Source organism: Apostichopus japonicus, chromosome 10 (assembly GCF_037975245.1).
Source record: "Apostichopus japonicus isolate 1M-3 chromosome 10, ASM3797524v1, whole genome shotgun sequence".
Classification (NCBI taxonomy): Eukaryota; Metazoa; Echinodermata; class Holothuroidea; order Aspidochirotida; family Stichopodidae; genus Apostichopus; species Apostichopus japonicus.
In genome coordinates this window covers 9,088,389-9,114,555 of record NC_092570.1, presented here as the reverse complement: position 1 = coordinate 9,114,555, position 26,167 = coordinate 9,088,389, and the positions used below count along the sequence as shown (strand labels likewise).

At 37.2% G+C, this 26,167-nt stretch overlaps 1 protein-coding gene across 5 annotated transcripts in view; it reads left to right on the top strand.

Annotated features, from left to right (window-relative positions):
* The first annotated feature begins 497 nt into the window (after window positions 1-497).
* Window positions 498-26,167, top strand: part of LOC139974767 (unconventional myosin-XVI-like) — a 94,267-nt gene continuing 68,597 nt past the window's right edge. The window contains exons 1-9 of one of the 5 annotated variants that reach the window (XM_071982174.1): window positions 498-653; window positions 4,614-4,669; window positions 12,230-12,493; window positions 17,004-17,074; window positions 20,816-20,959; window positions 21,605-21,713; window positions 22,873-22,997; window positions 25,117-25,318; window positions 25,544-25,685. In XM_071982174.1, the coding sequence (XP_071838275.1) occupies window positions 4,654-4,669; window positions 12,230-12,493; window positions 17,004-17,074; window positions 20,816-20,959; window positions 21,605-21,713; window positions 22,873-22,997; window positions 25,117-25,318; window positions 25,544-25,685 (1,073 nt within the window). In that variant the 5' untranslated portion in view covers window positions 498-653; window positions 4,614-4,653. Of the gene's footprint in view, window positions 654-3,484; window positions 3,617-4,613; window positions 4,670-8,380; window positions 8,864-12,229; window positions 12,494-14,149; window positions 14,179-17,003; window positions 17,075-20,815; window positions 20,960-21,604; window positions 21,714-22,872; window positions 22,998-25,116; window positions 25,319-25,543; window positions 25,686-26,167 lie in introns of those variants that run through there. The other 4 variants (XM_071982175.1, XM_071982176.1, XM_071982173.1 and 1 more) reach the window with 4 other exon arrangements.

Here is a 26,167-nt window from a genome sequence, read left to right as displayed (position 1 = left end):
ACATGACAATTGATTGTCATGTTACTACAAACAGTTCAATTCAAAGGTAACCCGCAAAGGCCTTTGAAATATATGTTGTTCTACATGATATCAAATTCCCTGAACTTTGAGAAACATAAAGAGTCTTTTACAGTCGGACCTCAAATCCGTTCAGTTAACTCTTTTGATTTTTTTTATTCGGAAATCCCTCAACAAATAGTCACAATCGTTTTCTGTTTGCAATATAAGTTACTTATGTAATCACTCAAACCCAAATCCCAACTACAATTATTTTGTGGATACATAGTGTCGAGCACCAAATATTCTGGGTAGATAATATTTCAGGGGGAAGGACGAAAATATTTTGACGTGAAAAATGAGGTTCGTATATTTTAACCCGCAGAATATGTGTTCTGGGAAAATAGCATGGTCATTCATTATCTATAGCCAGGGGCACTATTTACTGTGACACCCGGACGTGTGTGTATTTGGCAGCATAGACTTCCTGTTCATGCAGCGCTCATAACAATCGCAAAAAAAATGTTTAACAACAGTTGGTATGGCGACTAGATCAGACAGAAGCAGCTTTTTCATATATTTCATAAGTAAGAAGCAGTGACCACAGCTAGCTACAGGTAGAAAAACTGCGGTACCACATCGATCGGTACGCATGGGTAATTAAACCTAATCTTCTCTTAATTATCAGTAACAGATTAAACTGAACTGACTTCGGCTGGCTCTTAAAGTTAGGCTAAGCTGGAAAATAATTAACAGGGTCTAACGTTAGTGATACTACTAGGCCTAGTATTACACTCAGACTTAGGATTCTAAACTCTTAAGGCCTATCTTAGCATAGCATACCTTTATGTCTTTGGTGAGAAATGGCCAAAGCTCACCACAATGGGCCTAGCCTAGGCTTAATCCAAACATTGTGCCCATACAAAAAGCAGCAATGCGGATAAGGGCTCACCTTTCCCATTCTCCCTACTGCTGAACAAGTAAGGAAATGCCTGACTAGGGCATATGTTTTTCACCTCTGAGGCATGTACCATCTCTTCTGTTCGATTTATGATAGGCATATACATACTGCTATGAAAGACACACTGGAAAATTATATTTCTGTGCAATACGAATTTTAAATTTGATCTACTAAGAGAAAGTAATGAATAACATTAAACATGCCACAGTATCATTGATATGCTGGCTTGAACCTGTGTTATCCCAAACAAGGACTGATGTCACTGCTTTGGGTACAAAGGTAGGTTGTCTTCTGTCAAAAACCTTGTAGCTAGGCTTGGGAGAGTAACCTAACTTCACTTCTGACTCATAGGTACACAGTACACGTGCTGTTAGTTACAAATTGTTTTGCCAAAATTCTTTGTTGCCATCTTCACAGTGGCGTAGCCACTAGCTGGGGGCATGGGGTGGGCGACAGCTCCCCATGAAAGCTTGTCACCCCCCAAGTTGCCCTCCCACTGGGATTTTGGGTGTCGAAGAAAAAATTACATGTGCGAAAAATATATCATTGGTCTGGATGGTCTCGAATCTCCATGATCACCACTCATGAACGACCCTTAGACCGCGGACTGGCAGTAGGCTATAGTTGCTGAAAAACCTGACGTGACATAGCGCATACTCCGAGAAGCCATCTACAGTAGTCGCACTGTACCGAAAATGCATGTTAACGACCGTCGAATTATATAATTCCTGCTGTTCACTACAACACACATAATGTTTACTACTGAATCTGTGTGTTCGACTGTTCGGGCAAACTTTGCTTTTGTTTCTCTTTTTTAAATGGACGTTGACATCACAATGGTACACGCTGAACATAGATGAGTTTGTTGACAAGTTCGCAGCAGCACATAACAACAGGAGGATCAAACTTGTCTAGGCATAATCACATTGACTTGATGGATTTTCCATTAATTAATTATCAGCCACACATATCCTATCCTTTGTCGTGGTTGGTCGGTTAGTTGAGTTTAACAACACAGCAACATTATCATGTTATGTAGTGTCTCCACAGAAAAAAACAGGGTCGATGCACACTGATTTACAAGAATTTCTCTAATTGGTTAAACACTATCCCTAATCCCTAACATACAAATAAATACTAATACAAACAGCCAATCAGGATCTTGTAACCAGTGCGCATTTACTGATCAAACAAGCTAGTGAGCTATACTACCCTTATAGAAAGGTGGTTTCCAGGTACTGGAATGCCAAAGAAGATGTTAAGAGGTAAAAAAAAATTCACTTCTGGGACGTACCCTGATGCTCTTAAAACCTCTAAAAAACCAAATTTTCAAGAAAGGAGACAATACTATCGCTGAGAACTACAGGCCAATCAGTCTATCACCCTAATTACATTTCAGACGCAATCTTTGATGTCAGCTTGACATATAGTTTGGTCATTTAATTCAGTATGTAACTTGACTGAAAGCCCAGTCAATCTTTCCTTATTTTCCATGCACAATTTGCAGATTTGTCGAAAAATGTCAATGCCGGTGTCAAACTCACAAAAGATATGTCATGATTTTTCAAAGTAACTTTCAACTGTTTTTTTCTTCTATTTCACTAAACTATTTCATGACCATATCAAGACATGGGATATCAAAATAAAGGATGTTGAGAAAAATTAAGAGCAGCTTACAAGGCCTGGGAAGTGTCATTTCCAACGATCTAGGAGGCCTTTTTAGCTAAAAAATTTTGGTACACTGCACGCCAACCCATGGTGGTGCTCCTCTTAGGTAGTAACAAGACGCCCTCCCAGGAAATGGTCAAGTCCCCCCCAGCACCCCCCCCCACTGAAAAAATCCTGGCTTCACCACTGCATCTTCAGTGCATGCTTTAGCCTTTAGGTAACACAATATGAACATTTGGATGTTGTTAAAAATGTTGTTGGTTATAAAGTTAAACCTCACCATACTTTTCTTATTTCTTGTTTATTTACATTTAAGGTTAAAGGTCATTTGAGTTCAAACAGAGCTCAAAGTCTGACAACATTGTATCTGTCTAGAGCAATAATCCCAAAATGTAAAGCTGATCTGTGTTAAGATCGCAGTTGGCAATACGTGGGGTATTTTTGTTGTTATCGTTGCTGGTATCTTTTATGTAAACTTGCATGATCTTTCAATCTTCTGGTAGTCTGCATGTCATGGTCACTATAGTCTGTGTGAGGAGTGGCTAAATAACAAACATGTCATGTCATGTACACAAGATGCTACTCTCCATCGCTGTACTACTCCTTATATATAAACGCAGGTACGTTTATGTGAAGAAAAGGAAAAGCTAGCCCATTTTACTCACTTGTTGCAGTTCAGTGGTTCTGAATGGAAGGGATCAAAGCATCTCTTTAAGCCTGTAGATAAACAACTACCACAGCTCTTTCTCATACTATGTATGCCAAAGGTTCATCCTACAACAAGGCCACAGTATTATTATAGGGATTGAGTGTAACTTTGATGATGTATGATTCAGGTTTGAGGAAACTTTTATAATCGTAAGAATGACTGGGCTGATAGAAACCAAATATAGGTCAGTTTTCTTGCGGATCTCTCTTCTCATCTGTCTTGAAAGTCTATCCAAACAAGTGTCATGCTGATTTAGTCATCTTTTGGAATACATTTACAGTGTAAGTTTTATTTGAATATTCTCACTAGCATTGTTTGTCTAGCACTGATATTGTGAAAATGCTGTACAAAAATTTGCAGATTGCTACACAATTGCAAAACTGTGTATTAGTTTTGGTGCATTGGACCACATCATTGTCAGTGATTTAATGGGAAGCATAACTCATAAGCGGTAATGACAGCTATACCAATTGTAAGCACTACACTATACCCTGCTTTGAATGGCAGATTTTGCATATGAGAAAAATGGTCAAATTCTAGACACTACACCGTTTTCAAGGGCATGTATAGATTTTGTGGGTGTACTCAAAACCTCATTATTTTATAAACAAACTTACATTACAATTTAATTCAAACACCTAGAAATATCTACACTAAATGTGAATGCTAAGTGGTTCCCTCTGAAGTGCATTTCTGAGAACACACTGAAACAAAAGGCTGTGTAAGATTGAACAATGGGCCACAGACCTGTTAATGTAAAACCAACATCTGCTGTTTAGCAGATCAGTACAATTTATGCTTCCTCAAAACAAAGACTAGTAATTCAATCCTTTCACAGTAGTATTTAGATCTGCATGTCTGTGTTTTACTTTTCTCCTAATTATCTCTAAATTATGTATCTTTGTTACATGTGACTAGGTTGATTGGTTAAACCTGCCTGTAATGTCAAAATGATTCTTCATGCTGAATGGTTGACTTCCTTGTAATGTTCTAGGATAGAATGTTTTCTTAATGCTGATTTGTAATGTCGTAGGATAGAATGATTGCACAATATGTTGATTGGTTGACTACTTGTAATGTAGTAATTCTTTATTTCTGTTTAGTTAAGCTGCTTGTAATGTCATATGGACGTCATCTTGCTTGAAATGAAAACCTGAAAAATATCTTTATCTTCTTTTCCTTTCATATGGTACCATGAATGTTTGATTTATTTCAGGGTTGTTTGGTTATACTCTGTCTGTGCAAATCATCAACTTATCTCTTTACCTTCATTTTCAGGTTTAATGAATAGACAACTGTTTTCACCGGATTACTGAAAATGCCGCTTGGAGGTGGTGAGTATTACCATCGTCGTCTTTGGAATGATGATGGCACAAGGGTGGCTTGGGGTCCTTGGGCAAACTTTATAGCAATGTGGTGAAAAACTTTTGTAGACTGTGTCTGTCAAAGTGGATGCAAGTGCCTCATGTTAAGTGCAGCTTTCATTTCAAAAAGCATGAAATACATTTGTGTTTAATAGCTAAGTTACCATTTTATTGCAAAGTACACAGATGTGTACAAATATGTAAGTGTAAGTAGGCCTAACGTAAACAGCCTGGAATTGTGTCAAGTAAATATTATGACCACTGGACTTTTGTTGACCTCATAGAAATCAGAAGTGGTACAAAGTACCTCATCACGATCGTGTGGTTATATACTACACAATTATACATACTTTTCGCAATCACTGTGCTTAGAAATCATGATGTAATGTCTCTCTAAGTTTTAAATAATGTTTCAATAGCAGAGCAAGCTGCTTGAAGGACTCATTGAGCAAATGCCCTTGAGACAATCCTTGCTTTCTAGGCAATTGAATACATGGCTGTTCTGAGTCCAATGAATATGTTCTCTGCATAGGCCTTTATGGTTTTTTAAATATTACGTATTGCTGTAGTTTTCAGTTGACTGTTTTGACAAGCACAGAACACTGATATTTTTGTTCCTTTTTTTTGGTTCCTTTTTTTTTTCTCGATCTATGCAAATGACTAATGAAATGAGACTCAATTTTGAAGCAAGAAAAAAAACCCCATCATTGCTACACAATATTGTGGGGATATTCCTGTTATGCTTTCTACTCAAACTCACTATACAAGAATATATAGGAATCTTGACGTCTGTGACCAGCAAGAAAAAATACAACCCATGACACAACACTTATTTGTTTCACTCAAGGAAGTGCTAGGGTTTAGACACTATGAAGTGTTGTGTAAATAGTACCACCCCAAGACAGAATAATTGAGGGTAGCCATGCATTTGATACCAGGAATCTGCTTCGTCAGAAGTGTGACAGCTACCTTCAGTTTATTTATTTCCAGTATAAATATTAATATCTATAAAAAGGACATCAAAACTTCAAAAAGTCCATTAAGAAAATTGAAGATGAATTAGTAAAGAGTTCATTTAAACATAAAATTAAAATATAAAATATGAATATTAGTATAGAAAATTAAATATTTAAACACATTTACTGAATATTAAAATTACAACAAAGGTTCACCTTTGCCATTTTGAATATATATAGCAGCTTGGTATACAAATGAATTTTTGTAAGCACATATTCTGTATTTGGGAGTTATTGACTTGTTTCTTAGATTATAGTTCTAAGTCGTTTTCAATAGAGATGTCAATTCATTGTGTACAGTAGTGGATGATTTTCATTTTTAGAAATATTCGTACTTACTCTTATAAAATCATTTGTGGCAGTATCATTTACCTTCGCTATCAAAGTTTCAAAGTCAAGTTTAAACATTTTGGCACAGTATTTTAAAAAGGTTATAATTCTTTGCTTGTCTTTGGCCAGTAAGAAGTGATACCAAGCAGGAACAGCATAAACAAGATGTGGCAATATACTGGCAGTTAAAACATTATCCCTTACCTCTCTAGTGAAATACAGAGCAATATAAATGAAAGTTGAAACAATAAAATATACTCTCTTAAAAATTCTGGAAATTGTAAAATTTAATTTATCATCTATGCAAAGTCCTAGATATACAGTTTGGGATGTGCGCTCTACTTCTGTTTCATGAATTACAATTTTTGTATCTTTGATGTAAGGAGACCTTCATTCTTTATATTTGACATCAGCAAATACCATTTCTTTTGATTTCTTCGAATTAAGTAACAAATTTTTTTAATCACATAGTTCAACTGTACTTGAAACAAACTTTCGATAATTGAATTGGTCACTCATATTTGTATGTTTTGTTATATTACATGATATAGCAGTATCGTCTGCATATTTAATAACATTACAATTTGAGCTAGAACGTATTTCGTCTGTATATATATAGTAAATAAGAGTGCAGATAAAGGGCCTCCTTATGGAACGCCAACATTAATATCTGATGGTTCAGATAATCCATTGGTTAACTTAATTTGCCTTGACCAACCTTTCATGAAATCATGTATAGAGTGTATCAACCATTGCTCGTTAGTGAACTTACAAAGGTCATGTATTAAGTAATTAGGGAGAACGGTGTTAAAAGCACTTGAGAAGTCTAGAGTTAAGACCTTTACTATAATTGTACCATTTAAATTCAACCCAGAAACCACGTTATGTAGCAAAGTACGTATAGCATCTGTACAAGAAAAACCTTTCCTATAGGCAAATTGGCAGTTATCACCGTATAATTCGATGGAACGTGTTATAAATGGTGCAATTAGTTTTGCATGCTATTGAAGCTTATGCTGGCCAAGTCGATTGGTCTATAATCAATCTCTGATATCGGATTCTGTCTTTTCAGAATAGGGGAAGTTAATGCGTTTTTCCAAATATATGGTATTGTAGATTTAGATAGACATTCATTAAAAATTGATGTAAAAGTAGATGATAATTCATTGCTACAAAACTTAAAAATCCACCATGGTTAATGATCAGACCCACATGCAACGCCTTTCTTGACACCTCTAAAGACTTTCTCAACATGGCTTTGTTCAATTATATACACTTCCCCATTATACACTTCCCCATTTGGAAAACTTAATTCTTTCTCTAATATAACAGCATTATTGAATCGTCCAAAATGTTCACTTAATTTATTTCCTTATTCTTAATCTATAATATTGTTCGTTTTTCTGGATTGCGTATTGTTCTCAGTAGGTCCCAAAGGGTATTGGAATTTGTACCAATGTCTCCAAAAACTTTGTTTCTGTTGGTATGGACTAGCCTTTTTGATATCCCTTTGAAGTTTGTTTCGCTTAGTTCTGTCACCTGCTTCTATTGCTTGTTTCTTTTCTTTTTGTAACTGTTTCATGATGCCTCATCATCTGCACTAAGGGTGTTTCTTTCTTTGGAACGCAGAAGTCGCTAGTAAAATTAATATAGCATGATACCACCTCTGTATACTCATTTCGATCGTTAAAAACATTCTTTAAACATATTCCAATCAGTGATGTTTAGCATATATGTCGTAAAGTATTTATATTATCGTCTGATAAGTTTCTTTCCATTTCCTTTTTCTTTGTTGAAATATTCCTGTTCCTGTTCCTGTTCCTACTGGACTTTATTTGCAGAATGTGTTAACTAAAATTAAACTTATATCTGGAATCATGAACTTTGCCATGCAAGGCTAACATACATTGCAACTAAATCATAATTAGAGTACAGTATATGAATATATTGCAGGGATAAACTTAATGTGTACATGTTGTTACTACCCCTCCCCCTTAAAACATTGCTCTTTAAGGAAATCATCAAGACTATGTGTAGAGATCTTACTTCAAGAGTATTAAGTCATTATTATGTAATTAAAATGAAAACATAGTTCTGTTTAGCTGCTTTCATCATCGGAGGACACATAGAATGAAAGCCAGAAGGAACTTAAACGGAAAAATATTATAACTCACAGAAAGATCATAGTCTAAAGTGATTGGCTGGTACAGGATAGCGACCTAGAAAGAAACTTGTCAAAGCACCATTTGTGTACATTCAGTGATCCATGACATACCTTTTGTGGTCATTATCTTTATATAAAATTCTTCGTCATAACAAACCGAGAAGGAAATAAGTTGACTTCAGATACAGTACTGGGTTAACGTTGCCTGTGGCAGATATTACCAGAAGTTACCGTAAAATCACTGAACAGTAAAATTATTTGACATGTATTCTGTGCATTATGACGTGTGTGTTATGATGTTCTCGTAGAAGTGTTTCATCTACGCATGGATTGAGTCTGACAACAGAATACAATCTCAGATGACATCTTCCAGGAACAGCTTCCTGGTCTAGCAGGCCAGTTCTATTTGAAAGATGTGAATAATCACAAACTTCAAAGTACTGACTTTTCTGTTGCTCAAAGTAGATATGTCTACATGCCGGAAAAACACCTTGCGGAGTACTTTACCGCGTAGGCCCTTAGTGAAAGAGCTATTTGTTAGCGAGCTCGATGATATTGGGGAAACTATTATTTCATGTGTCCCCAAAGCAGTCACTGCTCCTCTCTTTGACGGAAAGGAATCTTTGGTTCGAAGCCCAAGGCATGGGTCGTTAGGTAAGTTTGGGGTTTTATCATGTCTCTCGGTTTTGGTTTCGATGATAATTGTAACCTTCGCAATCATGATTGGGTGTGTGTGTGTTTGTGTTGTGTGCATTCAGACTGAGACCTTGGGACAAACAAATTTCCTCAGATGTCATTTGAATAGAGGCCAATGTTTTTAAGTGTAAAAACCTTTGTAAACACAATATCTCAACAGATCTCATACTTTGTATGTGAGTAGAAGAATCATATTGTGTTTTTGAGGAGGTGAAAGGTTATTTGATATCAGTTACTATGGTTGCTATGGTATTAAGCTGTTCAACTAACCCCTCTCCCCTATTCTAATGTTTTGCACCCTTGTTGACTGGACTGTTCCAGTGTTAGTTCTACAGCACTAAGTGGTAAGTTGGTAGCATAGTCATAAACAGTCACATAAATACATTCTTTCAGTTTGTTTGGATTGTTATACATTATATATGTATCATGATGTTTGTGTGTTGAAGACAAGTATAGGCCAATGGTCACATGTAGTACACAGTATTACTTGTCTATTTCTTGACTATTTTTTTCTTAGTTAAGTGTTGTAAAAGCAGTGATATATTTGAATATCACTTTTTTATACTTTGCTGAAGGCAAACGGAATCTTTGCGATGGCGATGGCTTGTGTGTGCAACTGTGCATGTGACACTTGCTTGTAATTACTCTAATTTTAGAAGGATAACTGGAGAACATTTTATATTTAGTATGTAAGTTCCCCTCAGGTAGAATTGGTTTGGGATTATTGTTGGAAGTGGTCAAATGTCAGTTGAGGTCAACAGGAGAAAATATCTCAAGGAAGGTTGCCTGTGCAGTTCTTATATTGGGCATGTGGATTTCTTGTAATTAGTTCAGGGAGCCCTATTATTTGTGGTGGAGGGAAAAAGTCATTCGTGGTTAGCAGAGGGCAAAATGTGAATATATCAAAAGTGCTATATCTCCAGAACCAGGACATGAATGGAGCTCATATATGCATAGTATGATAGTCTATAGTGTATTGTATAGTTTGTAGACAATTTGATGTAGGTCAGAGTTCATTTAAGGTCACCAGGTGTCAAAACTTGAACACTGTAAATAAGGATATTTCCAGATAGAAAACTGCAGTGCTGTGGCTGGTATGTATTGTTACATGGCTTTTCTATAATGAGTACAACAACCCAGATTGTCTTTGCTGCAGGGTACAGGTCATTTGGGTTCAGCAGAGGTTGCAATCTGGAAATATTAAAACGTGACATCATAAGATAGGCAGCTTCTTCAGATGTCATATTGGCATATGACTTTCCTATAATGAGTATAAGAGCCCAGTGATTCTTTGTGAAGGTCATAGGTCATTTGAGGTCAGCAGGGACAAAAGTTTAAAATCCTTTAAAGCACTAGCTGGATAATTTTGTTTCAAAGAGAGACTTGTAAGTTGCTTCAAGTCAGTGGTTGTTTAAGGCTAGCGGAATTCAATCCCTAGTAACCGTTATTCTTAGTTAGGGATGTGGCCAGTAAGAAGCTTTTAGTTTTAGCATAACATTTTGTGCAAGGACATGGTGTACAGAAAAGCACATTGGTCAGACCTTACAGTAATTGACATTGCTGTTATGAAATTGAGAATGATTTGTATTTTTAAGAACCTAATTAATAATTCCTGAAAGTTTATACCATGTCAGGGTAATATTTCATTGCTCTCAATATCTTGGTATACATCCATGCTCTCACCATAGTTAATTGGTACAAGTTCAAGATGCTTTTTAAGATGTCATTTGTATAGGTTTAAGTCAGAAATTACTGCATAATATGTATTCTTAAATATTCTGAATTCTCAATATTAAAGGGCTCAGGGAGTTAGTTTAACACAGAACACCAGACCTTAACCCATTACAGTTGCCCTTATTAGTGCTTTGCTACACTTAGTGACAGATATTTGTACAATTTCTTTAAGAGCTTTGAATTCTCAATATTAATGGCCTGGGGGGGGGGGGATTTACTTTGACACAGAACAATTGACCTTAATCCATCAGAGTTGCCCTTTATAAGTGCTTAGTACAGGCTGTTGTCAGAAGATATTTCAAAATATAGGAAAACTGAATGAGAATTTTGGTAGACTTGCTCAAATATGACCAGCCTGTTGCCAATCAATGCATGGACTTGCTTGCACTATGTTATCTACGTTATCACTACCAAACTCCCAACAACAACAACAACACTAACCAAGAAGCAATAATGAGTTCATGACTATAATCTCGACAAACCTCCATAAATGGCATCGTCAACTAACAACGCTGCCTACATGAGGAAATGGCCAAACATTTAGTATTCCAACACCTGCCAATGGATCTTCAACTGTGGCCTTCAAAACACCAGAGTGACACACCTGCTATATAATATGAAAAGAATCATACCCTTGATATGCTGTAGGAAACGATCAATTCTGTAACATTCTTCAAATTTACAATCAATCAATCAGAAGACATTTATATTGCGCCAAGATCAACAGAAATTGTTCAAAGGCGCTAAATGTACCATAGCGTGTACAACTTAGCCTTGGTCATTGGTAACTTGTCACACCTACACACCAAAGTGTGCGCAATTCAATCAATCTCTCCTGGGGCACCACAGTGCAGCCACAACCAAGTGTCCCCCGGGGGACTTCCCATAGGGTGCAGCCACAAACCTGCGCACGCAACTATTTTTTCAAGTTACCTCGCAAGTTACCATCAACCAGCACTACAAATGCTTTGCATAGTGTAACCATGGAGCTATAAACTGGGAGTTTATAGCTCCATGGTGTAACCAACACAGGAACTTTGAGAAGCAGATCTGAAGATACCAAGTACAGGTTGACAGTGTGTCAATATTAACACTGCTTTCTACCTTACCTGTTGAAAGATAAACCACACACCTGAGTCATACCTTCATTTTAAGGGGTTTTATACCAGAATATATATTCAGGCTAATGTTCATGCATGAATATATCCCTACATTGATGTTGTGCTCATTAGTTAGTGAACACACAAAATCTGGCAACAGACTTAACATCATTTTAATGTATGTATTTTTTGGTATGTATGTATTTTAGATCCTCCTGCAAGCAGGAACTCTTGAAGAAGCCTCAATGGCTTATCAAAGCCCCAAGCTGACCGAAGTCAGTCTCTTACATTCATATTTAACGTCCATGATTATGAATTGTTAATTGTCAACAACTCTGTAACTGGACGACATACATTAATCTGGGAGAACCGGGGACCTTATAATTGAAAGGCACCGGTGTTAACCACTTAGCTAACACTCCTCCATTTTAATGATGGCGAAGAATCACTTAACCGCTTGGCTTTCTGTTTTTTTTTGTTTTTTTGTTAGGAGGGATTGCGAACAGTGAAAGTTCAGCCTTGTTTGATGATCTTAATGAAACGAGTGGCACAAACCAACCGAGCAGGGCACAGAAAATCAAGAATGCCAGGGAACATAGGCAGAAGCAGTTGAAGCATTACTATGAAATTGTAAAAGAGGAAAAAAAATCTGGCCCTACTGCCCGGCCACGGCAAAGTGGGGGACGCAGGCATGTTAACTTTGACCTTTCCGTGAAACTCCAAGATGCGGTTCTCCGTTTCGATACAAAAGAAGGTAAGAAAGGATTTCAACTGGGTTAGATCTGGTCAATTTTGTTATGAAATGTTCGCTAAAGTTCTGTCAAAACGTTTGTATATATATGAGTGGGGCCTTCAGTTGGTATGGACCTTGCAAACCGATCAGAATATCCAATCAAGCCCTGGTCGGCCCTGCTAGACAAGGCCCTTGGATAAGATTACCTATACATAAAAGTGACCGGGCTTAAAAAAAAGTTTGTTCAGCCTTGCTGTGGTAAGCTCTTCAATACCTTTAGTCAAACAATGAATGCAAAGAAGTTAGAGAGCAACATCTACATTTGAATTTAGTTTGATAGCCATGAATTTACTTTTCCCTTTACCCAAGTCTTTTTATGTGGTTTACCCATAGCCATACATATGTATCTATGCATGAATTGTTCAGGTATAAAAATCAATTGCATTGTGGAAATCTCTATGTCACTATGACAATGTTAGATCCAGTCCAATGGTTTTATATTGTTCAATCAAGTAATTGTTTAAACTAGTACAGTACTTGTTCAAACTAGTAATGGTTCAAACTAAATTTAGTGTAACCATTTATTTACACAACAAATCTTTTGTGCTATTGTTACTGCTTTTAGTCATAACTGTCTACCTCGCATGATGTTAGCTGACTTTATTGTAATCAGGGCATGACAAGTCTGTGGTGAACACTAAGGTATTCCCCCTCGTCAGCTGATCCCACACTCATTAATTACACAGATTTCCTGCCTATTGTACATCAGTGTGCCCCCCCCCCCCCCATGTTCAAATGGAAATCTCCTGTAATTTTAGTTAATTACGGCCGTTCAAATTTCCTTCACGGAGTCTGTTCATACTGTATGTGCTCTTCTCAGTCAACATTAATTAGTCAAACTTTCATTATGTTTAATACTTGGAGACATTGGTAGATACATACATTATTCATGTAGAATAAGGGTTCCCTTACCTGAGATTAAGGCTAGGGAGTAAAAGAATCCTATTGGGATCTGTAGAGGTTAAAAGGTCTGACAAAAGTTTGAAAATTCAGTAAATTAAATTCAGTAAATTCAGTAAATTCAAAAGCAAAACTGGGATGAACTTCATATTCTGTATTATGCATTAACTTTAAATGTTTTCATGTAGACTAAGTGGCATGGAAACATTCAGTCTGTTTGCATTCTGGTTGAATGTATCAGTTGAGTTGAGCAGGTGCAGTAGTAAAATTGCCATTGTAGTTAATTGTTCCTTTTAAAGGACAAGTGCAGCAGTGTCGTGTTCTAATACAATTTCCATACAGTCAGTATGGAACATAACTGGACAAGATTCTCCTACTCAACTAGTCCCTCTCCCCCACCCACAACCCCCATCCAGTTCAAATTCTCATGGACAACCGATTTATAGAGGTCCAGGTTATTGTCCATACTGGTCGCAGTACGTATGTTGTAAGAAAAGAAGAGTTTTGTGTTCGGTATAATAGGTCATGGAGGAAGTTATAACGTTTTGGGGACTTGAATAATTTCCAAACTGGAGTTGATATTAACATTATATAGTTTCTGAGAGATTAAGATGTTATCAGCTGATGGAAGACCCCCTTAGAGTTATAGCAGCGGCTGCACATGCTTGTAAATATTTATTCTTTGATTGAATTAACATTGTATACATCTTTCTTCAGTTCAAGAATGGATTGAATGATATAATAAGGTAAGCAGATAGAAACTGATGTGCCTTGCATGAACTATTAGTTTATATCCGTTGGTTATTTTTTATATTTTTTATATTTTTTTTTGATTTGATTTGATTTGATTTTAACAAAAGTTACATGTCCAGAAATCTGGATCCACCTCTGTGTGGTATACTTTGCTTGCATCTTGCATGTAATGCTATTGTATGATTGTTATGTCTGTGACTGTACTGCTTATTTCATGCAATTTTTTTTTAAAGCCATTCCTTTTACCTCATTTTTTAAGTTATATCTTTAGTACTCACAGCAGTTAACCCTCAATACCTTACTGCATTTATTTTTTCCTGTCGTTAGGGTGTGAACCTACTGTATATTGATGCCTTAACAGGAACACAAATCTGACATCTTTAAAGTATATGACAAAGATCTTCGAAAGCTGTGAAGGACAACGGCTCAGAAAAAGCCATATCCATAGTGGAGATATTCTATTATCTGATTTAATATTGTGTCTTTGGCAAACAGTCATTTTGTAAATCTGTGATGTGAGAATGGATCGGTGTTCCATAAAGAGTGGTTACTTTCTTTTTTATTGATTTTCAAACCACTAGCTACGAAGCTATAATCGATACCTTGATCTAAGACACGTTCCTTGATTTGATATTAGAACATGAGCCCTGAATGAGTGTTACATTAATCTTTGATACATTCTAGTTCTCATTTGATGTCATGGTAAATGCCACTACCATGGAACATGGGGGTTATTGTTGGTGATACACTCATGGTTTAAATATGGGGAATTATTTTTGACTTTTCGTATTAGATTTACTTAGCTTTTACTTGGATGAATTATGCATGCATGTTATTTAAAGCAGATGTATTAACTCTTACACATTCTTTGCTTATAAGATCTTGAGCTCTTGAATCACTTTCAATGTTAAAGCTGCAAAGTGTCATCCCTCACCTGACACATACCCATTACGAGTTTTGCAATCTATTCTGCGCCTTCCTGGTTTATATTCAATTAAGGCCATATCACGGATCTTATCACGTCACAATGCAAAGTGTTGGTAGCCATGTTTGTTCAGTCACTTTTGCCTTTTCTGTCGACATGCATTTCCTATAATGCTTTGCATGAAATTGTACGTCATGATCATTTGCATGAAAGAAGCGAGGGAATTGCCCTCTTTTTTTTCTTTTCTTCATTTTTTTATTGTTGTTCTTATATTGGAGTGTGTGGTTTCGAAAAACTATTTATATAATTAAAATCATTCGATTCAATGTACAGGCCTGTCACCTACTGTACATGGTTCATATGTTTCTGTGCCACTACCTGGAGCACTAATAGAAAAGGGGGGGGGGGGGAATATATAATGGGCAGAGTTGTTGCTATTGTCAAAGAATTCACAGACACATGTTAAAACCAATAGTCATAACAATAGTACTACAGAACACACTTGTGACGTCTGATGTAGTGGTTAATGACGATTGCTACAGTTTTCAAAATCCAAAATGGACTAAAATTGTAAATTTGATAGCCACACGACACGAAGTAAATGTAATAGGCCATACGGTTCCTCCCACATGCAGCATGTGGCAGCTCAGTGTGGTAAAGTAACTCCCTTCCAGGCTGATATATTATTAGATGAATAACATTTCAACAAATGAACAATCGTGTACTACAAAAATATTGTTTAAAGGCATTGAAGACTCGCCCCAAACTGTGTGCGGCCATCTGAAAAAGTTAACTTTCTGTTGCTTGCAAGTGACGTTTTGTTTGTGTCGCTACATAATGCAGAGAGTAATGAAACGTGATACCTTGTCATCTTAAGCTGGACCTGAGATGTACATCGCTGTATCGTTTGTATACTGTGCTGTGGGTATTGACCCCAGCTGTATGTACTGACTGTACACTAGTGTCTAATTACCGATGGTAGCAAGCTGTGTGTGTATTTTCTGGGATCGATGGTGGTGTTTAACACTTCTGTTACACCTCATTCGAAACTAGGTCAGATTACGGGCATTAGACGTTTCTTCTTGCGCAAGACTTCACACCCTTTAAAGGGTAAATATGAGGAACTTCCTCTACCATGCCCAAATAAAAACTTGCTTTCTTTCTCTCGTGTATTGTTACTCCTATTACAGTATGCTCAATTATTTCTGCTATTTTCAAAATTTCCTTAGTCCAAAGAAGAATTAGTGCAAAGGTGGGTGGCTCTGCTGTTACAAGAGGCATTGATGTCTGTAGTAAATTATTTAGAATATATATAATCAATAAATTAGTAAATTATGCTTTGACAGGTCCTGAACTGGCTGATTTGCTTTGACCTTCCAACCAGGTGAAGAAGTCTTGTAGCAAAATTTAAATTTAAGTGATTACCCCATAAAGTGACTCTTAGTACTTCCATAGAGTGAGTTTGGTTATTGTTGGATTAAACTGTACTGTACTTCCAACCACCAAAGTTGTTTGATTTAATTGGGAAGGGTGAGTGTAATGGCCTGTGACAGGTCACTGGGGGCTGGGGGTGAAATGCAAGAATGTTACCACTTGTTGTAGGCAAGGTAGAGTGTATGGGAGACATTGAAGTATCGTCGTTCGTAAAATGCCGAAAACCAGTAAGTTTTTATCGTTGTTCTTTAATTAAATTTAAATAAACAGTACTAAACAAAAACCAACCACTTGAATGTATGTGTCATGATTGAAGCTGTTCTAGTGAAAAAGGCAGCTAACAGAAAGTGATGGAAGCATGGGGGTGGGGGTGGGGGGTTGGGGAGGGGGACAGGTACAAAGAGAGGGATACCATGCTTCTTTATCTTTATTATCCTCTCTATTATTTATTTTACACAGTTATATCACTTCTGGATAAAGGAGCAGACCCTAATACTGCCTCCACCAGCGGAGTTTCCATCTTGCATCAGGTCGGTAACTCTCCAATTTTTTTCCAGCTGGTCTTTGTATAAAGAACTCTGCGTGTCTTTGCTTTTTCAGGGTCACGTTTAAAACGTAAACAGAATGTACATCAATAAATCAGCTACCCCCTCGTTCCTGTATCGATTACATCCACAAAAGCATGATTTGTAATAAAAATTGTTGTTGTCAATAAACACACACATATATAATTACATTAAGAGAGTACTACTCAAGGAAAAGACAAAGTTACATTTGGAAATGTGCACTGGTCACTATTTTACAGAGGTAGGTGAAAGCTGAGACTGGTGTTCATCATTCCTTGTTCTACTGGGCACTCAGAATTACCTTTATTAGCCTGATAGATCTTATCGTATGTACCAAATTTAACCATGAGTCTTTGGTGAGTCTTTTTGTGTTTGTTATCTTGGTAAGCAATACCAGGTCTCTTCCGGCTTGGAATAACTTCATCACCAGTACATGTGATGTTTTTTCGCTCTATACTCATGTGTTTACACCGTCTAGAGAACGGCAGGTGTCATTTTGTTCAATATTATACGACTTGGTTTACAAAGTTCTGAGGATGTTTTCTTTCATCCAGTGATTGTTAGTGTGTTTGTGCATACAGGTTACATGGGAACCATAGTTACTGGTCTTCTAGTATTCCTGGTACTTTCTGCTATATTATTGTACCTCTGGTGATGAACATGGTGCGCATCATCGTGACTACTGAAGGTGTTTTTATCAGAAAGGCTTGTGATATATTCATATAATTTATCATATTTCATACTGATGATGAAGCTGTTGTGATTTCATACTGTTGATCAAGCTGTTGTGATTTCATACTGTGGATGTAGTTTTTGTGATTTCATACTGTTGATGAAGCTGTTGTGATTTCAAACTGTTGATGTATGTCACAACCCGTTCGGGGATAACCCCCTCAAGTATTTTATTGATTGCTTTACGTGTTTATTTAATTGGATGCTAATTATTTAGCCATGGTTTTGTGCATCCTTAAGCATTACGTAATCATTTCTTTGTTAACGAGTATCGGAATTCCGTCGGCATCGGGTATAAATAGCACAGTAAAGCCACGTGCTCTCTCTTTTCAATCTCGGTGTTGAACCGAAAGCAAAACCGTAAGTTGCTCTTGTTTAATTATAACATGTTAGCTCAGAATTTTAGTTCAAAAGAAACCAACCAGGTTACATGGGAACCATAGTTACTGGTCTTCTAGTATTCCTGGTACTTTCTGCTATATTATTGTACCTCTGGTGATGAACATGGTGCGCATCATCGTGACTACTGAAGGTGTTTTTATCAGAAAGGCTTGTGATATATTCATATAATTTATCATATTTCATACTGATGATGAAGCTGTTGTGATTTCATACTGTTGATCAAGCTGTTGTGATTTCAAACTGTTGATGTAGCTGTTGTGATTTCATACTGTTGATGTAGCTGTTGTGATTTCAAACTGTTGATGTAGCTGTTTTGATTTCAAACTGTTGATGTAGCTGTTGTGATTTCATACTGTTGATGTAGCTGTTGTGTTTTAAAACTGTTGATGTAGCTGTTGTGATTTCATACTTTTGATGTAGCTGTTGTGATTTCAAACTGTTGATGTAGCTGTTGTGATTTTAAACTGTTGATGTAGCTGTTGTGATTTCAGACTGTTGATGTAGCTGTTGTGATTTCAAACTGTTGATGTAGCTGTTGTGATTTCATACTGTTGATGTAGCTGTTGTGATTTCAAACTGTTGATGTAGCTGTTGTGATTTCATACTTTTGATGTAGCTGTTGTGATTTCATACTTTTGATGTACAAAGCTATGATGATTTCATACTGTTGATATAGCTATGGTGATTTCATACTGTGGATGAAGCTGTTGCGATAACATAGCAGTTGTGAGTTCATAATGTTGATATCTATATCAGCTGTTGTGATTTCATAATATTGATGAAGGTGTTGTGATTTCATACTGTTGATGAAGCTGTTGTGATTTCAAACTGTTGATATAGCTGTTGTAACTTCATAGCAGTTGTGATTTCATAATGTTGATGAAGCTGTTGTGATTTCATACTGCTGATGAAGCTGTTGTGATTTCAAACTTGATGTAGCTGCTGTGATTTCATACTGTTGATGTTCATAGCTATGATGATTTCATATTGTTGATGTTTGTATTATAGCTATGATGATTCCATACTGTTGATGATGCTGTTGTGATTGTATAATGTTGATGAAGCTGTTGTAATTTCATACTGTTGATGAAGCTGTTGTGATTTCAAACTGTTGATATAGCTGTTGTAACTTCATAGCTGTTGTGATTTCATAGCAGTTGTGATTTCATAATGTTGATGAAGCTGTTGTGATTTCAAACTTGATGTAGCTGTTGTGATTGTATAATGTTGATGAAGCTGTTGTAATTTTATATTGTTGAAGAACTTTTGCTTCCATTCCATAATTCAAAATGTCTGTGCCTCCATTCCATGTTGCTGATGTATTTATCATGTGATTCAATACTGTTGATGTAGCTTTTGATGTACTTATACCTTCATTCCATACTGTTGATGTAGGTACAATGTCATTCCATTCTGTAAATGTAGATATGCCTCTATTCCATACTCTTGATAATAAAGATGTGCCTTCATTGGGTACTGTTCATTTAGCTATACCTCCATACAAGTATATAAAATATCTATGCCACCCTTCCATACTGTTTACTTAGATATAGTTTGAATCTATGATGCTGAGGAAACTTTGCCACCATACCATGCTTCTGATGTATTTGTGCCATCATTCCGTACACAGTATACTACTGTTGATGTAGCTATGCCTCCATGTGCTTTATATGTATTAAACAATACTTCCATTTAACCAGGTTTATCATCAGTGGCGGAGCTAGGGGTATTGGTCAGGGGGGCGAGAATGGATGGTAGGGGCGCTTTCGACACTATCTAAGCCAGGGTTGTCCAACCTATGGCCCGCGGGCCACAGTCCGGCCCCCCGCAGGGTTGCGTCCGGCCCGCCAGGGATGCTCTACTGTGCGAAATTTTAGTGAGCAGATTTATTGATTTATATAATCAGTCACACGAACCTTCTGGGTCCAAAAAACTGCATACTGGTCAGTTTGTGTGACACTCTCTCAGTGGAGGGGGGGGGCGGCTGAACTTTATTCATCTGTTTTATCAGTAAGGAAAATAAATCAGTGCGCTCCGCGCGCAGTGCTCACATTTTGTTGCCTTGTGCTTCGGGCAAAAAATCAAAAATCGAGCGTAGGGTTCATGCGGCCCCTCATCATAATCATTCCATGTGGCCCTCCTCTGCAAAAGGTTGGACAACCCTGATCTAAGCGAAGCGCCACCACAGATTGGCGCGGAGCATACAGAAATTTTTTGAGTAAAGATACTCCCTAGATCGGAAATGACCCTTTCTGGGCCTTGCTAATTTGCAGATAAACGAAGAATAAATGGCTGTTAGAGCATTTTGTCAGAAAATTACACCAACAAAATGTGACAAATGTCCATATGGTAGTTGAGGGCGCAATAAAAAAGTCAATAATCGCGAATAAGTAAAAAGTGGTAAAAAGCTGAAAAGGGCGCCAGCAGTCCATTTGTGTCCGTCAGGGGGGGCATTCGCCTCTCCTGACTGTATGGACGCTCCACCATTGTTTATCATGCAGGTGTTAGTCCATATACAGCATGTACCCACAATACTTTTTACAGCTTACTTATTTCCTTTCTGTTTTGTAGTGTTGTATGGAAGACAATGTTACAGTGGCTTCGATATTAGTCCAAAGAAATGCGGACATTAATGTAGTTGACGATGATATGTGGACTCCCTTACATACAGCCTCTGCTTGTGAATCTGTTGAAATAGTTCAGTTACTCTTAGAGGTAAGTAGTAACACCATACCTCAATCCATGAATCTATCACATAAAATTAGATTAGATATAAGTAGCTAGAAGTTGTCTGATGGAGAGCATATGTTCTTAGCTAAATATTTACTATTTGGGTGTTTTTTTTATACTATGGCTATGTACTGTTTCTCCAAAAATCGTCTCTTAAATTTTCATTCATCCTTTGTAGCATATCGTTTCATAATGCCTTGTTTAAATTAATAATTGTTTAAATGTTGATTGTGCACTAAAATTAAGACATTATTGTTGTACATTTTTGGGGGGGATTGAAAAAGTGAGGTCCCAATTAAGGCTTAAATGGTTAATTATGATAGGTTTTTGTTGTTGTTGTTATTATTTATGGCATTATAATGTAAATGTCTCTGGTAATTACTTTGATATAACCCTTTGAGCGTGTATTGCTGTCATCATGACACACCAAGTCCAAAGGAAATTAAATGAAAACTGTCGGTTTTTGGTGAGCACATTCAGGATGTGAGACCCTCGGAATATTGCTGCGTGATACTATAAAGACCCTTAACCGTGTCAGAATTAATTTAAGAGAGGATAGCTATAATAATCGCCGACCTATTTTGGTCTCGAGTCAGTGATTATACGGCGGTCTTGATTGTGTTGTTTCAGAATAATGCTGTTGTGACATGTCTCGATGTGGACGGTAACCTTCCCATGGACCTATGCACCAAATACAGTGATACCTACACAGTGATTGAGCAGTTTATGAATGAGAGTGGTAAGTCTGTTTCATTCTTAACACACGAAAAAAAAGAACAGCCAATAGAAAGAACAAACATAATTGGATACAGCGAAAGAATGTTTCTCATGCACCCAGTGCAGAAGCAAAATGAGGCAGGCATGTTAATGTTAAGCTTAAAGTACTGATCTCTTCTTTATGCTGTACACAGTCTGCAAGTGTTTACCACAGCTTGGATGTAAGAGGTAGTTAAGGTGCAACTATTAACAACAGATGTATCACAAAGGCTTAGCTTCATGATTTATTTGCATTACGGAGGGAGTCTTTAGAGACCACAATAATATGCAGGGATCTCATTGCGGGGGGGGTTGGGGTGGGGGTAGCAACCTACCCAAACATGGTCGTCGCTGCACCACTGACTGCGGGCAGGACTTTTGAATTATGTTCGGTGGAGAGAAATTTATAAAACAACATTTTGTGTGATCACACAAAAGCTGATTGTTTTGACACTGAAAAGTTAGGCTAAAACCGACATGGTTTACTGCACTGAACCAACTGTTGTCGGGACTTTTACCAAGATTGGTGTGAGGCTGGAACCAATGTTATCTGAACGAGTACCACTATTATTTATTGGGACAGGGTATCAATTGTGTTACTGAGACTGACACCAACCGTGTTGGGTTAGCACCAACCGTGTTGGATGAGCACCAACGGTGGTACTGGGAATGGAACCTACCGTGTAATTGGGAATGGAACCTACCATGTGATTTGGACTTATACTAATAGTTTTACACGTTAGTAGTGTTATTTTGAATAATAAACAGCAGCAATATTGAAGCCTAAACAATAGCAAAGCTTCAGCAGGCAGGCAAGGATACAAACAAAACAAAAGACTAAGAAAGATGGATGCTGATTGGGTTATTATTCTCTTTGCATTTAAAAGATCATTTCATCAAGAGAAAACCATTTGACTAGTTAAGTTACATCATATTCTTCAGTTTTCAGTCTTACCTATTATAACTCCTTCTCTGACCGGTAAATAGATACAACTGTCCAAGATGTATTTAAAGTAGAAACATACATAAAGTATAAAGTGCACTTTGTTGTGCCTGGCCTCCCCTGCCCCCCCCCCTCACCCACTCAACCCATCCCTTAAGCCATAAAGATAGATAAGCTAATATAACTTGCTTTATTGTAGGTTACGACGCTGCATCTATTCGAGGTATCAAAGAAAGCGATGCCCTGTTGATGCAGGCGGAAGTCCAGGATTTTATACAACAGGGTGGTAGTGTCAATGCTGCAAACGATGAACAGGTTACTCTGGTAAGCAGTGTCCTCAAATATTTGACCTTGTTTCTAAATTTGTGGTGTAGCTTCCTTGTTTTGCAATGTCTAAACTGTATTTATTTTGTTGTTATTATTATTTACCGCTGTGCTCCCCTCTCACTGTACCTGTCTGGTATTGACGTTTGGTGAAAGTCAAAGATCATTTTGAGACGAGTAGACATATAACATTTTTGTACAAAAGTCTGATATATATTCTTGAGTACTACATAAAAATTAGACCTTGATAAGTATGTATGTATTTTAGAACTCGCGAAGAAGCCATCATTGGCTTATCAAAGCCGCAAGCTGACCGAAGTCAGTCTCTATGATCGATATTTAACGTTCATGATTATGAATTGTCAATTGTCAACAACTCTGTAACTGGACGACATTCATTAATCTTGGAGTGACTCGAACTGGGGACCATATGATTGAAAGGCACCGGCATTAACCACTGAGCTAACACTCCACGATATCTTTTCTTCATTTCGCGCATAACTATGGTGTTTGTTTTAGACAATAGATCCTGTTGTATTAGGGGACTTAAACACACTTCCTTCTCAGCAGCTCAGTTTGAATTGAAAACGTCAAGGTTATCTTTAAAAAGGCTGGTCTGAGACATTTGTCAGAGGTTCTGAACTTATTTGACTTTTTTCTATCAGTAAAGTGGAGTTGTTGGTGGCTGATTTAATTTGTTTGCTAAATTGGTCAAGAACATAACATATGTGATACCTCCACACATGAAGACTTGTCATGCTGGATATTAGAAAACTTTGGTAATCCATGTATATTTGGCAAAACTAATCAGATATTGATTGGTTGGTGTCCACAAGTGTGGCATATACAGCTATAACTGAAAAGAGAGTGGAAACACTCTGAACTTTTATAACTTGTAATTTACAATTTGGTTACATTTCATCCGTTGCCAATCAGGCAAATGTGTGTAAACTTTTAAGGTAAGGAATTAAAAGCCTTCTGGCTTTCTGGTCTTGTCTGCTCTTACCTACATATTTTTTACACAGAGGAGTATTATTACAACATTTTTCAAAGAAACAAGAAATCTCAAGAATTATTTCATCAGTTTTGTATATATGTTATTATGATGGGAGGTCAAAGGTCGTTTGAGATCAACAGAGGTCAAAGTCTGGAAAAATTTTAGCACAATAAATGCCAAAGCAAACTGGATGAACTGCATACTTGGTATGTAAATTAAGATTTGCAAGTCAAAGGTTATTTGAGGTCAAAAGAGGTGAAAGTCTGGAATTTTTGTAAACATGATAACTTCAAGAGAAAAGCTCAGAAAGAGCATCATACTTTATGTGTAGATTCACCCAATTGAGTACAAGTATCCTGATGTCTCTATGGAGGTCAAGGGTCCATTAAGGTTCAAACAGAGGTCAAGACATGAAAACATTGTAAACACAATAACTCCAACAGCAAAGCACTATATAAACTTGTCAGTTGCATGTGAATCCACCTCATTAAGTGCAAGAACCTTGTGTGCACAGTATACACCTCCTCATATGAAAATATGAAGAGGAATCACTAAAACCTATTAGCTTTATGACTTTTTAAATTCTCAAAAGCAACCAGATATCTAATAAATTGTGCTGTATCGGCAATGATACATCAGCTTTCTGGTCACTTCGCCCAACACCAAATGACCAGGCTGGTTGGGCAAAATGACCAGGCTGGTTGGGCAAAATGGCAGTTGGGCGAAATGGTTGTTGGGGGAAGTGACCTGCTTCCATACATCAGACTTTCACTCTTCTTTAAACAAACTCAAATGAAAGCATACTATACTTGTTCTATTAGCTTCACATTGCAGCAGACAACAATTTAATACTGGGATGTAGCTAGCTCTTAGTAAGGCATTGTTCTACTTCAGAGTAGTTACCCTTTTTCCCCTTTCGTTAGCTTCACATTGTTGTAAGTAATAAACTTACTCCCCATGTATATACCAAACTCTTAGCAAAGCATTTTTCACGGTGCTAGTTTAGAAGCACAATTTTTCTTTCGCCAACTTCCCTTGGCAATAAATAGCAAATAATCTGGATGTGACCAAACTCTGAGCAAGGACGATTGCCATTTGAAAATATCATTACTTTATCTCTAGCTTCACATTGCAGCAGCTAACAATTATTTGGAAGTGGCGAAACTCTTAATGAGGAATGGTGCAAGTTTGCAATTGAAGGATGATAGTGGGTCTACCCCACTTCATCTAGCCGCCAAGTTTGGACACACAGATATGGTCAAGTTTTTGCTATCTCTAAATGCCAACCCGGACGTTAGAAATCTCACCCGTATGACTCCTGCTGGTAAGCACTGATCCCTTACTCTCTTTATTGCAAATTGGTTTTTATCGAATCATTAAATTATTCCTTCCTAGACTCCCTGCGCACAATGTCAGAAAATGAGACATTTCCTATCTAATCAAATCAGATTAGGGTTAAGTAAAGGTATCATGAGATAATACATAATAATGTGACCACAACTTCTGTACAACATTATTTATTTTACATTGTCTTACTCTAACATGACAGATGTAGCTGCCACTGATCTTATTGAAGAAATGGTCAAGACAGCAGCTTTAACCTTTGACCCCAGTAAGCATGCTTCCGAACTGATAGAGGAGTTCTTTCCTGGCAGTCCAGAAGATGTACCTACAGAGACTCTGTATCGAAAGTAAGTATTGATATTCTGCGCAGACAAGATTATTGAGATGAAGAATTGAGTTTGTGGGATGTATTGTGTATCTGCCTGCAGAGTCCTGAGGCTGGTGTATCAAGTAATGCCCCCAATGTTAGAATTTGTGCTGATACTAAACATAACAAACCCTCTTTCCCCCCCTGCTTTGCCCACCTTTCCCCTGCTTTTCCTTTCATGGCTGCAGAACTGACTGTCTAATCATGTTACAGCTGTTATGGAATCATCACAGCTTTAGCACTGCCTGACAAGTCATGTTACTCACAGCTGTTATGGAATCATCGCAGCTATATAATTGATTGATATATCATGTTACAGCTGTTATGGAATCATCACAGCTATAGAATTGATTGATACATCATGTTACAGCTGTTATGGAATCATCACAGCTATAGAATTGATTGACATATCATGTTACTCACAGCTGTTATGAGATCATCACAGCTATAGAGTTGCAATGG